This window comes from Alligator mississippiensis, chromosome 1 (assembly GCF_030867095.1).
Source record: "Alligator mississippiensis isolate rAllMis1 chromosome 1, rAllMis1, whole genome shotgun sequence".
NCBI lineage: Eukaryota > Metazoa > Chordata > Crocodylia > Alligatoridae > Alligator > Alligator mississippiensis.
In genome coordinates this window covers 448096939-448112081 of record NC_081824.1, presented here as the reverse complement: position 1 = coordinate 448112081, position 15143 = coordinate 448096939, and the positions used below count along the sequence as shown (strand labels likewise).

At 44.5% G+C, this 15143-nt stretch overlaps 1 protein-coding gene across 7 annotated transcripts in view; it reads right to left on the bottom strand.

Annotated features, from left to right (window-relative positions):
* Positions 1–14823, bottom strand: part of DEUP1 (deuterosome assembly protein 1) — a 114693-nt gene extending 99870 nt beyond the window's left edge. For 5 of the 7 annotated variants that reach the window (XM_059721288.1, XM_059721295.1, XM_059721299.1 and 2 more), the window contains exons 1-2: positions 14751–14812; positions 688–792 (exon numbers count right to left, since the gene is read on the bottom strand). In XM_059721288.1, coding sequence (XP_059577271.1) covers positions 688–731 — 44 coding nt within the window. In that variant the 5' untranslated portion in view covers positions 732–792; positions 14751–14812. Of the gene's footprint in view, positions 1–687; positions 793–14750 lie in introns of all 7 variants that reach the window. The other 2 variants (XM_059721293.1, XM_019483620.2) reach the window with 1 other exon arrangement.
* Positions 14824–15143: the final 320 nt, after the last annotated feature.

Here is a 15143-nt window from a genome sequence, read left to right as displayed (position 1 = left end):
CTGTTTCTGAGCATAATATTGAAAAGAGCTTTCCCCTTAGCTGAATGGTCTACAACCTGTACCAAAAATTTATCCTCAATGCAGTGCAAGAATTTGTTGGACTGCCCATGGACTGCTTTGTTTCCCTTCCAGCAGATGTCACGATAATCAAAGTCCCCTATGAGAACTAGTTTCTGCTATTTGGAAACTTCTATCAGTTGTTTAAAGAAGGTCTCATCTACTTCTTCCTCCTAGTATGGTGGCCTATAGCAGACACCCACTGTGACATCACCCCTGCTGCTCTCTCCTATGACCTTTACGCAGAGGCTTTCAACAGACCCACCTTCCACTTCATACTGTACCTCAGAACATGTCTACATCTCTTTTATGTACAGATCAACACCTCTTCCTTTTTCCCTTACTTGTCCTTCCTGAATAAGTTCTATCCATCCATCACTATTCATGTCATGTGAAATATCTCATCATGTCTCCATAATTTCAATTACATCATAATTCCTCAATTATACTAGGACATCCAATTCTACCTGCTTATTTCCACTCTTCTCACATTTTATATTAATGTTTCACCTATCTAACAAACTGCCCTATTTTCTCCCTGAGAATAGTGCGAAGGCTTTGCTATTACCTCCAAAGAACCTTTCCTCCCCTTACTGAGCTTTTACCCAGGCCCCTTAGCTCTTTACTTACATCTGGACTTCTGTCTCCATCAGTGAATAAAGCTGTTTTCTCATATGTTTCTGCAAGTTTTATTTGTCACAACTCCTTTAATCCTTGTCCACTGTGAAAAAGGCTCTATAGACAATGGAAGAAAGTACAGGAGGGCACATGCATCAATGCCTAGTTCCCTTAGGTAACACCAACAACAAAGGCTTAATCCTATTCACTCATACAACTGGTTTTGGACAATTACAAAGACCATTTATCATATTAGAGGTACAGGCAGCCCTCGATTTGCACCGTTTTGAGTTACAACATTTCGCACTTACAACATTTATAAATTGACACTTTGTTTCAACTTTAGGATGTCAGTTTTGACTTTACAATGCTTGATCTGATGCAACGCCATGCCAGAGAATAAGTTTGCTGTCTCACCCATCTCCCTGGAGAACATCTATACTAATTTCCTTGGACACTTTCTTTAAGAAAGCAGACAAGGCTCTAGAAAAACCTGCAGCCAAGACTCCTGAAAAGACTCCAGCCAAGAACCCTTCAAAAAGTCCAGCAAAGTCACCTCAAAGAAGTCCTTCCAAATCAATAAGATTACTATTTACAATAAAAATACATTAATGTAACTATGGCAGACAAGGTTCTTTGGGTGAATCTGATATCTTTTATTAGCCCAACTTAAATAGTTGGAAAACAATTATTAAGCAAGCTTTCGGGTTCAAAAACCCTTCGTCAGGCTAAGGAAGTATCAGCAGGTGGCGTGTGTTCTTCCTGGATAGAAGAGCACACACCAACTGCTGAACTGCTGAAACTTCCTTAGCCTGATGCTCTACAAATATTATCTGACATTTACCTGTTTCTAATGAATTTAGTTTGCTCTGGGTTTGTGTAAGTTTTGACCAGGGATCATTATTGTCTTGATAGTAAGTAGGATTGTTTTTGTTTTTGAACCAATGAATGTCTACTGTAAAGTATATAAGCAGTCCTGGGACTAGGAACTGGAAACTCCTTCTGCTATAGCTTGGGCCAATGGGTACCCAAGAACTGAAAAATCATGAGGCTAGGTCAGCAAGCAGAAGCAGCCCTCCCCTGTAGCCTAGTAATACAGGTCCTCCTCTGGGACATGGGAAAGACATCAATTCTGGTTCCTGCAGTCAGATTTATTTCTGTATTTTAACCAATGATTTTCTAATACAAGAAATGCATTCTCTATCTGGATCACTGTCCTAGGACCAGGCACCTAATTCTTACATGCTGCAATGACTATGTGGAGGCTCAGTTACCAGTCTGCATTTTGAACTTAGCTCTTGTTTATATAGGCAATTTAAACTGGAATAAACCTGGCTGCACTTATGTAAAGAGAGTTGTGTCCACAGAATACAGCTTCTTGCATCACAGTAAATCCAGACTAAATCTGGAAATTATATTTTTGTGCTGATCAACCTGATTTAATTCAGCATGTTATATCAGAGTAACATTTGAGTGCACAACTCTTCTCTGAAGTATTTTGTTAGTCTGTTTGCTCTTTTCCCATACTGCTTTTGCCATGCCCTAATCAACTGCTCTTTTTACTTATGTGGTCTTGTTGGGTTATCACAAGACCAATCTTGCAACCTTTCAACAGTCTGCAGCATAACTAGCTACATGCTCTATCCAAGCACCCACTGCCATGCCATCTGCTCAGATCTTGACTACACCAGATTCAAAGGACAGTTCTTTGACATTGAAATGTTTTCACTAAAGACCAACACATGTACAGTTCTAGAGCAAAGGATGCTGCTTTTTGATAATTATCAGAGTAATTACATGGGTTTTTTTTACATTTACAACCTCATCATTAAAATCTCATCATGACATTTTTTCAATAAAAGCTCTGAACAGTTTTATTGTAATAACAAATCCTACAAAGCTTTTTAATATCAATATTAATCATGGGATGCCTCTTTTAATATGAATGTAACTCTTAAAGGCTTTTTAATGGCAAAATATTTAGTAATGCAATTTTTAAATTTACTATAAGTCATATAGTCGGTAATATCCAAAGTTGTAGCAGGCAACACACTGTAAGAGAAAATAACAAAATACAAATACTGACTGAAAGTCATTGCAAAACAGCATTAATACTTTGAGTTTGTCTGTAGAGAATATAAAATGTCATTTTAGAGACAGATAGTGCTCTAATGCTTTAGAGACCGAGAGAAGTCTAACATCACAAGGCAGTGCTACCTTTCCCCTGGTTCTTTGTGAAGTAAAATATCAGTGCGTATCTTGCAGGATATTCATTAGCTTTTAGAAATAGATACTTGCTTGCTATTTCATCTCTCACTAATAAGGAATATGTCCCCCAGTAGCAGTACTGCCTACAGATGAAATCACTAGATTGAAAGTCCCCGGCAGAATGCACCTTCCAAACTGTCTCCAGCCAGTACAGCTCACTTGTGCTATTGATTAGAAAACTGGTCCCAGGGATTTTGGTCTTTTGCAGCCTCCCCAGTGAGTGATATTCAGTACAGCAACAAAGTAGAATGCAACCAACTCTGTGATTCTGGATAGGACGACAACCACAACCAGCAGCACCAGCACCAGCACAACAGCCTACTCCACCCCTATGTCACTTCCCATGCTGAGCCTTCCACTGCCAGAGGAAGAGCTGGTGCTGGATCTGGATCTGAGTGCCATAGCAAGGGAAATTCTGAGGAAGGAGGGGGAACCAGCTGAGTTTGTGCTTGACACCCCTCGAGTTTCCCTTACAGCCAGGTCTCCTTCCCCAGAAGGCACTTCGGAGGAGGTTGATATAGAGGTGGAGGCAAGTGGCTCAGCTGAGTCCACTCCTCCTCTTGCTGTGCCTCTGCCTGCTGAGAAGAGGGAAAGTGCAGCAGCAACCACAGATGTACCCGCATCCCAGAATTGAATGTGTAGTGTGGTCTGGGATTGTTCTGAGCTGGCAGATGATCCCACGTACTCTATCTGCCTGCACTGCCGAGCCCAAACCAGCTGGGGTAAGGGAACAAAACACGTGAGCACCACAGGGATGCTGATGCATCTCTGCAGGCACCACCCCCTTGCCCTTGTTCCTTCTCAGCCTGGCACCAGTGAGGGCGTGTCCAAAGGAAATTCCCCCACTCGCTCCAAAGCCCCCGTTCCCCCAAAGCAGAGGCAGGCCAGCCCAGACCAGTGGGGGAAAGGCAGACAGGGAGGGCGGCACATTCCAAAGGCGAGCAAGCTCACCCAGAGAATTGGGGAGCTGCTTGCTGTTGATGGCGAGCCGTTCTCCCTAGTTGAGCAGCCAGGGTTCAGGTGGCTCATGGTGCTTATGGTCCCATCATACTAAGTGCCCGTATGCACCACCTTCAGTATGACGGTGGTGCCATCCCTGTATGAAGCATGCACGGAGTACTTGAGGGAGGAGTTGCGCAAGGCAGGTCCACAGGTGGCCTTACAGTTCACCTCGGACATCTGGAGGACAGGTGTTCCTGGGCAACTGTGGTCAGATCCAACCACACTTGGCTGCGGCTTGCCCAGTAGGCCACCAAGGTGTGAGCACCTGTCCTGTCCACTGACCGGTGTGCCGAGTGAGAGGGTGTTCAGCATTGCTGGGAATGTAGTGATATCCCCACTGTACCTGCTTGGATGCTGGTTTGGTGGAGCAGTTGGTGTTCCTGAAGGTGAACCTCCTGCTGCTGGGGTTCCCCAAGCTCCAGGTGCAGATGGACTGAATGCTACCTTCCTCGCTCCATCCACACCTATTTCCTTTTTTCCTTTTTTAAAAAAACAGGTAATGCCCTGCTCTCAGCTGGAGGGGGCACTAACTGTATCACCAGCCAGCAGGGGAAGAACATGTCCCTGCTGAGTTTGTTCCCCTGCCAGGACAAACTTGGAGGTATGGGATGGGGCTATGGGGAAGGAGGAGACCCCAGGTCCTGGACATGACCACTAAAACTGCACCCTGCCAGGGTAGGGAGGCCTGGTGGGACTGCTGGCAGCACGGCAGCCTCGTAAATGCCAGGACCAATGATCACCTGGTGAAAGGCGGGTAGGAGGTGCCATAACCTCCAGCTAATGCACGCATGCACGCAGTCCTGGCTGGGGAAAGCCCAGACCTGTCATGTCTTTGACAGGCCTGAGGCTTGTTGGTTATAGTTCAGTTGTTAGGCTCCCAGTGTGCTTGGCTTAGCTGCCCGGGATGCCAGCTTTTGGGTTGAAAAACCCTTTGTCAGGCTGAGGAAGTACCTGCAGTTGGTGTGTCTCCTGGTCCTGGATGGAAGGAATAGTAAAGAAGCCAGAGGCTGGCCTGGCATGCAATGCAGGCAAGAAAGCCAGTCAGTGAAAATAGAAATGGAGGCGTCAGGGAGCGAGGGACAGGCTGGGGTAGAGGGGAAAGGGGGATGTAGCAGCGCAGGTAAAATTGCAGAGGTACCTGGGGAGTCAGATGCCTGGCAGGTTGCGGTGTGTCAGAATTCCACTGTCTAATCTATATTGAGTCCATGAGAAGACTGATGAAGTTCATAGGCCCGGCTGTGAAAAGTGGTTTGTAATTTGTTCCCTCTCAGGATCAGGCCTGAGAGACTGAAGGCACAGTGTATTTTTGGTGAGGAATGTGCCCCACAAGTAATTGGGTATTTTTGTCTTTGATAGATCTCTGGTGTGCAGTTTGTGGGGGTACTGGAGATAGTTGGCAGGTTTTATGTTTTGAGCTGTAGGAAGTTGGCTTCAGTTCTGGTGATGAGGTTAGGTGCTTGTTTGAATGTACAAACCACTTTTCAGAGCTGGGCCTATGAACTGCACTTCATCAGCCTCCTAGGTAGTAGGTACAGAAACTCATGGACTCAATATACACAGTGGAATTCTGGCACACTAAAACTTGCCGGACATCTGACACCCCAGGTACCTCTGCACTTTTACCTGCGCTGCTACATTCCCCACCCCACCCCACCCCAGCCTGTCCCTCACCCCCTGACGCCTCCATTTCCATTTTCACTGACTGCTTTCTTGCCTGCACTGCATGCCAGAGCAGCCTCTGGTCTTTACTGTTCCTTCCATCCAGGACCAACTGCAGGTACTTCCTCAGCCTGATAAAGGGTTTTTCAACCTGAAAGCTTCCTAAGATATATTTCTCTAACTATTCTGGGTTTTTTTCATAATAAACATATAAACATAAAAACACAAGATAAGCCATCACACACACCATGAGTAACATATATCCCTCCAACACATCTTTACTTCTTGCTGTCAATTCCTTTATAACAATAAAGGCTCTGTGACAGTTCTGTTTGGCTACATTTGATGCTGCTGGTGCTATTGGTGTTGAGTCACCTATGCTATTTGCACCTGCTGTCATTCACAGTGGTGGACTGAGCTGAGGCTGTAGGGGAGAAGTCCTCACTGGGGCACACTGCTGTGTTGTACAGAGGCCCCAGCACCAGGAAGGGCACACCTGAACACACACAGAGTGTCACCCACCCATGTCACAAGTTTTGCCTGTCCACAGTCAGAGGTGCAGGGCCCCAGAACCCAAAGTCCCCCTGAACCTATCTCGTTGAGAACCGGCAGGCTCCATGGTCACAGGAGGGCCTAGCAGTCAGGCCTTCAGTGGTTTCCCCCCGCCTCTGCCCCAAGATGGACACAGTTGCACAAGCACCCATGTCATGAGGTTTGCTTGTTGGCAGCTTGAGGTGCAGTTTCGCTGAACCTCCTGCACCCATCTCCTTGAAACTTGGCAGGCTTCATGCCCTCAGAAGGGACTACCACTCCTGCAAGTTTCATCAAAATCAGGCCAGAAATGACAAAGTTATAGCCTGTTTTGACCTTCCCAATTATATCTTATGGGCGAAATGTCAAAACAGGCTTGAAACGCAGAACTGTTTCGACAGAACGATACGGAAGAGCCGTTTCAACTCAAAACAGAAGTCAAAACGGAATGCTGTTCCGTCAAAATGAAATGCTTCCGTTTCACACAGCCCTATTTCTCAGTACTACTAGGTGTACCAGCACAGTCCAGCCAGCCTCCTACATCCAGCCATGGACACTGTCTGCTATTTCAGAGAAAACCAAAAAACACCTGTCAGGTGAAAAAATTCTTCCTACCCCAAGCAGGCAACATCACAGTCACTAAGAAGTTGTGAGAGAGAGGGTTGAATTTGACCTGGGAGCTCAAAGGGGCAGACAATGCCTTGTGATGTCACTGGAGCCTGGCTGCAACAGAGACGACAATATAAATAGACATGACATACAGTAATGGCTCTGGGACAATGTTGTTCTCCTTGTATCTCCCTGATCAGCACCCCAAAACAGGTATCACAGAGAATATTCTATGATGATTTTGAGGAGTTTGAAAATGGAGTTGATTACCCCCCCCAAAAATAATCATGAGATGTCAAGAGAAGAATTGTGGGATTTTAAGAGTTTGACCTCTGATTGTGAAATGTACAAAATTTTCTACATATTCCACCATATGCCATGGGGAGAAAGGGGTGTGAGAAGACATTTACCATTCATATGTGGAAGCAATGATTTGTAGAGAAGAACAAGTCACAATAAAGCCTTTACATCAAATCTTTTATGTTGGTACATCTGACTTCAAAGTAAACCCACCTAAATAGACAAAACTTTACTCTCTTGTTCCATTTAGCAGACTAGCGATACTATTTAGAGACTAGCAAATTATTGGTCAAGAATGACCTGGGGGGGGCGGGGGGGGAGGAAGAAGGGCAACAGAGGTCTGCGTCTGGCGGAGGCGCTCCCCCCCCCCAACTTCAGGCTGGGGCCACAGCTGCTCCCCACCTCCCCCCTGCTGCTTTGGGCCAAGGCCGGGGTCACTCCTTGCATCCCCCCACTGCTTTGGGCCAGGGCCGGGGCCTGGGCGTGAACCTGGGCCATTCCCCTCGTCCCCTTTGGGCCAAGGACACTCCCCACCTCTCCCCCCACCGCTTTGGGCCAAGGCCGCTCCCTGCCTCCCCCTACCACTTTGGGCCGGGGCCTGGGCCTGGGCTGTTTCCCCCCTCCATTTTGGGCCCGGGCTGGGGCCATTCCCTGCCTCCCCCCATTGCTTTGGGCCATGGCCGGGGCCTGGGCCCGTGACCACGGTGGCAGAAAAAGACCCAGGGGATAGATCCGAGGGGGCAAGGCCAGCACTGCTGGCCTTGCCTCCTCCTCCTCCAGCTCCATCCCCTCTGGCCCCTCAGTCCCCACTGCAATGATAGCACTCCACCATCTGTCTCTTTCTGTGTAGAGCACTCTGATTGGCTGCCAAGACAGCCAATCAGAGTGTGGTTAAAGCATTATGGACAGACAGACTAAGGCTGTTATAATATGAGAATAACCCATATTCTGTTTTCATTTGCACCCTTTAAATCTATTGACTGGCAAAAACACACACAAAACAGAATTTTCTAGATTCTAACAAACTGAGCCTCAGCTAACAATTCCCAGCTCCAACCATTCCTCTGCTTTCTATTTTCAATAGTAGTTGAATTTATGCACCAGCTGGCCCCTCTATCCACTCTCCAATTCCACTCATGTCCTTTTCATCAAGTTTTTAAAGAGTTCTTTATTTTTTCCTAATGTTTCCTAATAGATATAAGAAGAATATTGTTTTCTTTATTCTTTAGAGTAGTTAAAATTTTAATTTAGAAAGCAATATTAGAGACAAATTCTGAGTTAAGGGCTCCAAACTTTTTTTTCATGCTCTCTCTCTTTGTTAAATTAAGGATTTAGAGATGCCTTCAACAGTGTGTATGAGGTTATATATGTTAACATGAATCAAAACCTATGGAGAAAAATACATTTTAAGTACACAGTTACATCTTAAATCATAAATTCACTTAGTTTTAGATCTTTACCCAGATACTTTAAAATAAAAATTATTTTAATGATACATTTTCAAGAAGGAATGATGGAAACTGATTTAAAATGCAACACTCCATTAGGACCGGTACCATTAAGTTCCATTAAATTAATCAGAGTTTATTTATTTAACAGTTAAACTTCTTCCATCAGCAATTCATATACATCTGCAATAAGCAATTTGTGTAATATGAGTGCTATATGAGTGAAATAATCTTCATTATTTCTTTAGCCATTATACAATTTATCTTTCAAATGTTCAGGGAATATCCATTTTTCTGGGATATTGCCACTGAAATGTTCATATTGCTAGACACAATAACAATGCATATTAAAATCTTTAACAAAAAGCAGCATCAAGTTTCTTAAACATCATTCTGGTTGTCTACTTTTTATTGCCAAAGGAATTAGTTTATAAAACAGATTAACAATTTACAAATCTTTCACGCTTTAAACTGAAAACTGATTTTGATTTGAAATAAATTACAAACACATCTGAAATCTAAAACAAGCCCAATAAATAAGAAATAGCTTCCATTTACGAGTAAAGGTATCAGGATTTGATGGTTTTTACTAAAGCAGGTTTTTACATTATCATTAAATATATTATAAAAATAATAAACTGTTTAAGAAAATTGTAAAGGTTATCGAATGACATTACCATATTTATTTCTCTTATCACTTACAAAATCTGAATACTTAAAAGCAAAATAGACCCAGATATACTGTATTTACTTGAATCTAAGATGACCCCCCAATAATTAGATGTTATATATGGAAAATGTATACATTTGTTACGATTTCCCAGGTATAGAATTATAGGAGAATTGCCTTGAATTTGATTTCCTCTACTGCTACAGCAAGGAAAATAAATCGGGAGGTAGGCGGAGGTAGCCCCTTTGCTCTCTGTCCCCTCAATTTCTTCCCTCTGCAGCCCCTTCCTTTCTCTGTCAAACCCTGCTCAGGCTCTGTTTCTCCCTGACCCTGTAGAAATGAAGAGCAAGAATTAAAACACCGGGCGTATCTCCATGTGCAATTAGTGCATGTGAATAAGCTGCATAAATCCCCCTCCACTGCCCCCTGCCTATCCTCCTCTGCAATCTCAGGCTCCTGCTTCCCCCTCTGCTCCCTCCTTCTCCCTTCCCAACAGGCTCTGCTTCCCCTTTCCCATAGGCGACAAGTAGGGTGGGCACAGGGGGGCAAGTGCCCCCCCCGAGATTGGTCGCTGCTGAAGCCACCGCCTGTGGGTGCCTATGGGTGCTGCCTGTGGGCAGTCACCACTCACCGCCACCACTGCCATACCCCCGCTGCCAACACCACCACCACCTGCAGGCAGTCACCATGCCCCCTAGCCACCAGAGGCACGTGTCGTTAATGCCTCTTCCCCCCCGCCCCAGGCTCTGCTGCCCTGTTCCCACTGCTTACCCTTGCTCCACACCAGCAAGCTCCATCCTCATTGTAGCTTGGGACACTGAGCATGCCCCCAGACCAGCTCTGTAGCAGCAGTGTGCAGTCTGCACAGCTGCTAGGGGGCTGAGCTGGGGAAATGGTGCTACAGTGGGATTCATAGATGCTAGGGTCAGAAGGGACCTCAACAGATCATCAAGTCCGACCCCCTGCCTAGGCAGGAAATAGTGCTGGGGTCAGATGACCCCAGCCAGATGCCTATCCAGCATCCCCTAAAAACATCCCCTAAAAACAGGGGATGTGGGACATGTTTTGGGAGTGTACATATGCAAAAGGAGTGTGGGAAAAGGACTGCTACTTTCTGAGTGTCACCAAAATAAACCTTTTGTTAGTGCAGGAGATGATACTATACGGACTCATACCAAAGGGACCAGAGGAAACATTATTAAGGACTTTATTAGCATGTTTTAAAACTAGTTTATGGGAAGTAAGAAACCTTGGAGTTTTTAGGGATTGACTTTCACTGAAACAGAGTGCCTGAAGCTGGGGCTGTATGAACTGAAATACTACATCCATCAGGACAACAAAATGATTGGAGAAGAAGAGGCAGGGAAGAAATGGAGAAAAAAGGACTGGACATACTTGTTTCACTGAACCAATAGAGAGGACTGGTAGGAGGGCAAAGAGTTTCAGGTAGTTACTGAGGTAATCGTTTTTCATGGGGTTCTGTATGGAGAAAAGAAGTTTTGTAAGAGTTTTTTTGTGGGAAGTTGCTGTATGTTGTTTAAGGGTTTAATATATGTAGTTGTATGTTTTCAATATGTAGTTGTTTTTGTGATATGTGACACTATGCAAGTGTAGGGTGATAAATGGGTTTTTTAAATAAAATTTGTAGATGAACACCTTTTATTTATTTATTTATCAGCATGTTTGGGTCATGTGTTTTATAGGCATGCTCTCTATCGGTTGTATTCAGCCAGCTTCATAGTTGGTTTCAACTACTGAGCACACATTGCTTCTGGCAAAAGTTTAATGATAAGCAATATATTTAATGATGTTTTCTTGTTTATGACTATAAGTGGAAGGGCTTTGCTATGCTGACTGGGAAAAACCCTTGTCTTATATTCAAGTAAATATGGTAATACATTTTATTAAGATGTAATATATTACATATAATTTTCTATTAAATAAATGCATTACTTTTATGAAGTATAAAGAAATGCCCGTTTCAGAACAGTAAAACAATTTTCTGACCTGCAATTTTAAATAACTGTCTTAATGTGTTATATTGATTTTTGTATAATTTTAACAGTGTTAAATGGAAAATCTCAGTCATATATATAGACAGAATATTTTACAATTTACTTAGAATTACTATATGTTGAGAATAATTATGTGTGTTATACTGTTGATTTATAGATTATGGAAGATCATCAGTTTGCCTGCTAGCCCATAATAAGACCAGCCTGGAAAAGGTCAGGGTCTGGAGCCATGGAGTGATGAACAATTATGCTGAGGTAGAGTAGGGAGGGTCTTAATCACTCATGAACATGCCTCTGTTGATCCACTGCAATTGTTTCATCAGTATTTTCCCATCCCTCAGAAAGTGTAGCTAAACTGAAATGATTTAACCCTGTTTAACTTGGAGGTAAGGTGCTGTGATTTCATTTCCAGGATAGAAGCAGACAAATCAGTGATAACAAATAAGCAGTAAATTGCTTCCTTCTCCTATTAAAATAACACAGTTCATTTATTCACATGCAAAATCACCCCCTTGGTTTTTCTACTTCTCCAAGAAGAGAGCACACGACAACAGCTCTATTACAGCTTTACAGCATAATACAGCAACAGCATCACTACACCATACAGTGTGGCATCAACTAAGGATAAGGGCGATGGCCCTGCTTTGCGCCGCAAGCAGGAAGAAACACTATGGGACACTGGTGGAAGGGACTAAAGAGATGCTTTATGTCCCTTTGTGTTCCTTTGTACCAGTGAACAGGATAGACTGCAATATAGTTATAAACATATTAGGTAGTGTATTTGAACTTGATCACTATATAGGGCCAGATCCCACCACTTTTAAGAAGTAATTGATTTGTATGGTATTGTTTATCCCTTGTACTGAATTCATAATCTCACCTATGTTTCCATTTCTTTTTTTTAGAAATATTTTTTGTTGTATTAATATTTTGAGACTTCTGGTGGAAGAATGGTATTTATTTTGTATCAAAGAAAAGACTGCTCAGTTGTGAGGAAAAGCGCATTTTTACTACTCAGCGGGCACATCTATGCATGCAATTAACGTATATACATAAACTCCGGAGCTTACTGCTCTGGAGTTTTATTGCTTCTGGGTGCACTGTTGAAATGTGCACTTGGAACCGCAGCACATTGAGCCAGGTCAGAGCAGCCCTGGCTGGCAGTGGGCTTGGGGGATCAGCCTGCCAGCTCAGGGCTGCTCCCCCTTGCTTAATGTCCTGTGGAGGGGCTAGCTGGGGAAAGAGGGTGCTTCAACATCATGCTAGCAAGTGGGCAGCCCCTGCACTGAAGTGCCCTCTTGCCTCAGCCAACCGGGGCAGTGTCTACATGTAAAAAAACTCCATGGCAGGATAGTACTTGTATTTACAAGTACTAGTCTGCTGCAGAGTTAATTAAGTTACTCCAGCCTAATGGGAGTGCATGTGTAGAAGCATGATATTTACTATGCAGCTAATTAGTCTACTGTGCAGTAAATGTCTCATGTAGATATGCCCAGTGGGTGCATCCACACATGCAATTAACATGGAGCAATACATTCTGGTACAATTCACACCAGTCAGCAGCTCCCAAGCACAGTGCAAACACGTGCACCCAGAACTGCAGCAGTTAGAGCCAAGGTACAGCAGCCCCAGACTGGCGTTGGGCAGTGGAGGGGCTGACTAGGGCACAAGGGTGCTACAGTGTAGGACTAGTGCAGCCCTCACACTAGCACTCTCATGCCCCAGTCAGCCTCAGTCACTGTCAACATGTGTGTTGAGACACCATAAATTACTCCGCTGTAGTACTTGCCCTAGACAGTACTATCTTACTGCAGCTAATTAATTTACTGATCCCTAAATATAGGAGCACATGTGGACCAGGACACTTTACTGAAGAGTTAATTAGTCAACTCCACAGTAAAGCACATGTATAAAAGCACCCAGGATGAACAAGGAGTTAATTATGTGAGCAATGTCTGATTATACCCTTAACAATTAATTTCCTTGCTTTTAGGAGCACAGGTTTTGGAAATAACTCGATATTTAAACATATGTTTTTGTTGCTTAGCAACAACTTTTTAAAAAAAAACATTAAAAAAAAGTTATAAGCAAAAGCCCTCACCACTTTCCCTTTTTTATTAGGGAAGTAAATAAAAATGCTTATTTTTACTAAATACATGAAGAAATGAAAATACCAAAAATATTATAAACAAGTAAATAATAAATGCATAAAATAAAAATAATAAATAAATATATAAATAAAAAATTATGAGAACAGTCCCTAGTTTATTAGATGAATCTTTTATTAAGCTGGTTCACAGTGGGCATGTCTACATGTTCATTAATGCACTTTTGCTAATCCGCATTAAGTTTAGTATCTTCATTGTGAAGTACTAGAAAAAGGTGCATTAGCTTATCTTAATGTGCATTAGCAACAGCACACTTCTTGTGACACTTAAATATGCATCAAAATAGGCTAATACGCATTAAAATGCATGTGTAGACACACCAAGCCACTGCTTCCTCTCTACAACAACCGTTACGACACATTGCAGGTAGACTTGCGTGCCACACTCCGGCTCCTGCTACATGCTACATATATTATATAGTTAACTGGTTAATTCCGCAATAAATTTAGACTGGCCACACATGCAAAGTAATTATCACTTACAGGGGCAGATCTAGGATTTTGAAAAAGGGGGAGAGGGGTGCAGATGCTGTGGTGCATCATATAAAACAGAACACATGTTTCTCTACAGATAAAGATAAGCAAGATGCTTCATTAATAAGGCGGGGACTACAGCTAGTTATTCACTTTGAAACTGAAGCAAAAAACAAACAAAAAACTTTGATGGCATGTGGATTATATCATATATAATGGCATGTGGCATATCATATATAATGGCATTTGTTGGCATGTGGCAATATCATATATAAACACACAACAAACAAGGAAAAAAATAATCCAAAAATGCTGCTTCATTAATCCTGGAGTCACTCATGTTAAATGCGTGTGTCTTTTTCAGATTCAGAGAACAAAATCATGCCTTCTGGAACACCCGCAGAGCGCCGCCGATGCTCCGCGGACAGCGACTTCTGCACCTGACCTAACGCGCACCCGAGTTAACATTTCCACACCTGAGTTAATGTTTTTAGCTAAAGTTAAAAAAAACCCCCAAAACTAACAGCGCACAGGGCTGTGAAACAGAAATAACCCGACTAGGAGCAGAGCTCTGCTCCCTGCCCTGTTACAAACCTGCCCCCTGTGTCCTTCTTCTGGGGACCAGCGGGCACGTGCCGCAAAAGGCAGGCGAGGCGGCGCAGGTGACAAGGAACCAATATCTGATACTGGGAAATCCCAGTCTCTTAAAAAAAACAAACAAACATGCCACAAAGAAGTGCAACAGCGCAGGCAAAACCAGAGCCTGGCCAGCCAGCGCCCCGGGAGGCCCCCAGGACCCAGGGAAGGCTGCTGGGGCTGGCCCAGCCTGCCCTACCCCACCCGGGGCAACTTGCCAGGGGGCTCACGGCTCCGTGCGGTCACCGGGCGCTGCGGGGCCCTGTCAGGAGCCGGCCCGCGCCACAGCTGCTCACCGGGCCTCCATCCTCCGCGCCGGGCGCTTCCCGCCGCGCTCCCGGCCCCGGCTCCCGCCGCCGTTACCGGGGCAACGCGAACACGCCGCGGGAGCGTCGGCGGGACGGGGGCGGGGCCTCGGCGCTGGGGGCGGGGCGCGGGAGGGGCAGCGAGGAGGACATGGAGAGGGGGTCGTGGCAGCGTTGGGGTGAGGGGTTATAGGCTGTGAGTGCACCAGGTCTGGGGCTCTCTGTCTGGAGGCGGGGTGAGGAGAGTAGGCTTGGCTGGAGACTGGGCAGTAAAGGGGCAAGTGTGTTGTCTTGCAAATATGCCAGCTCGGGCTCTGGCTGGGTTGCATGGTGGAGGCTGAAGTGGGCCCTGGGTGGTGTGAAGAGCTGGCCCTCCGGGGAAGC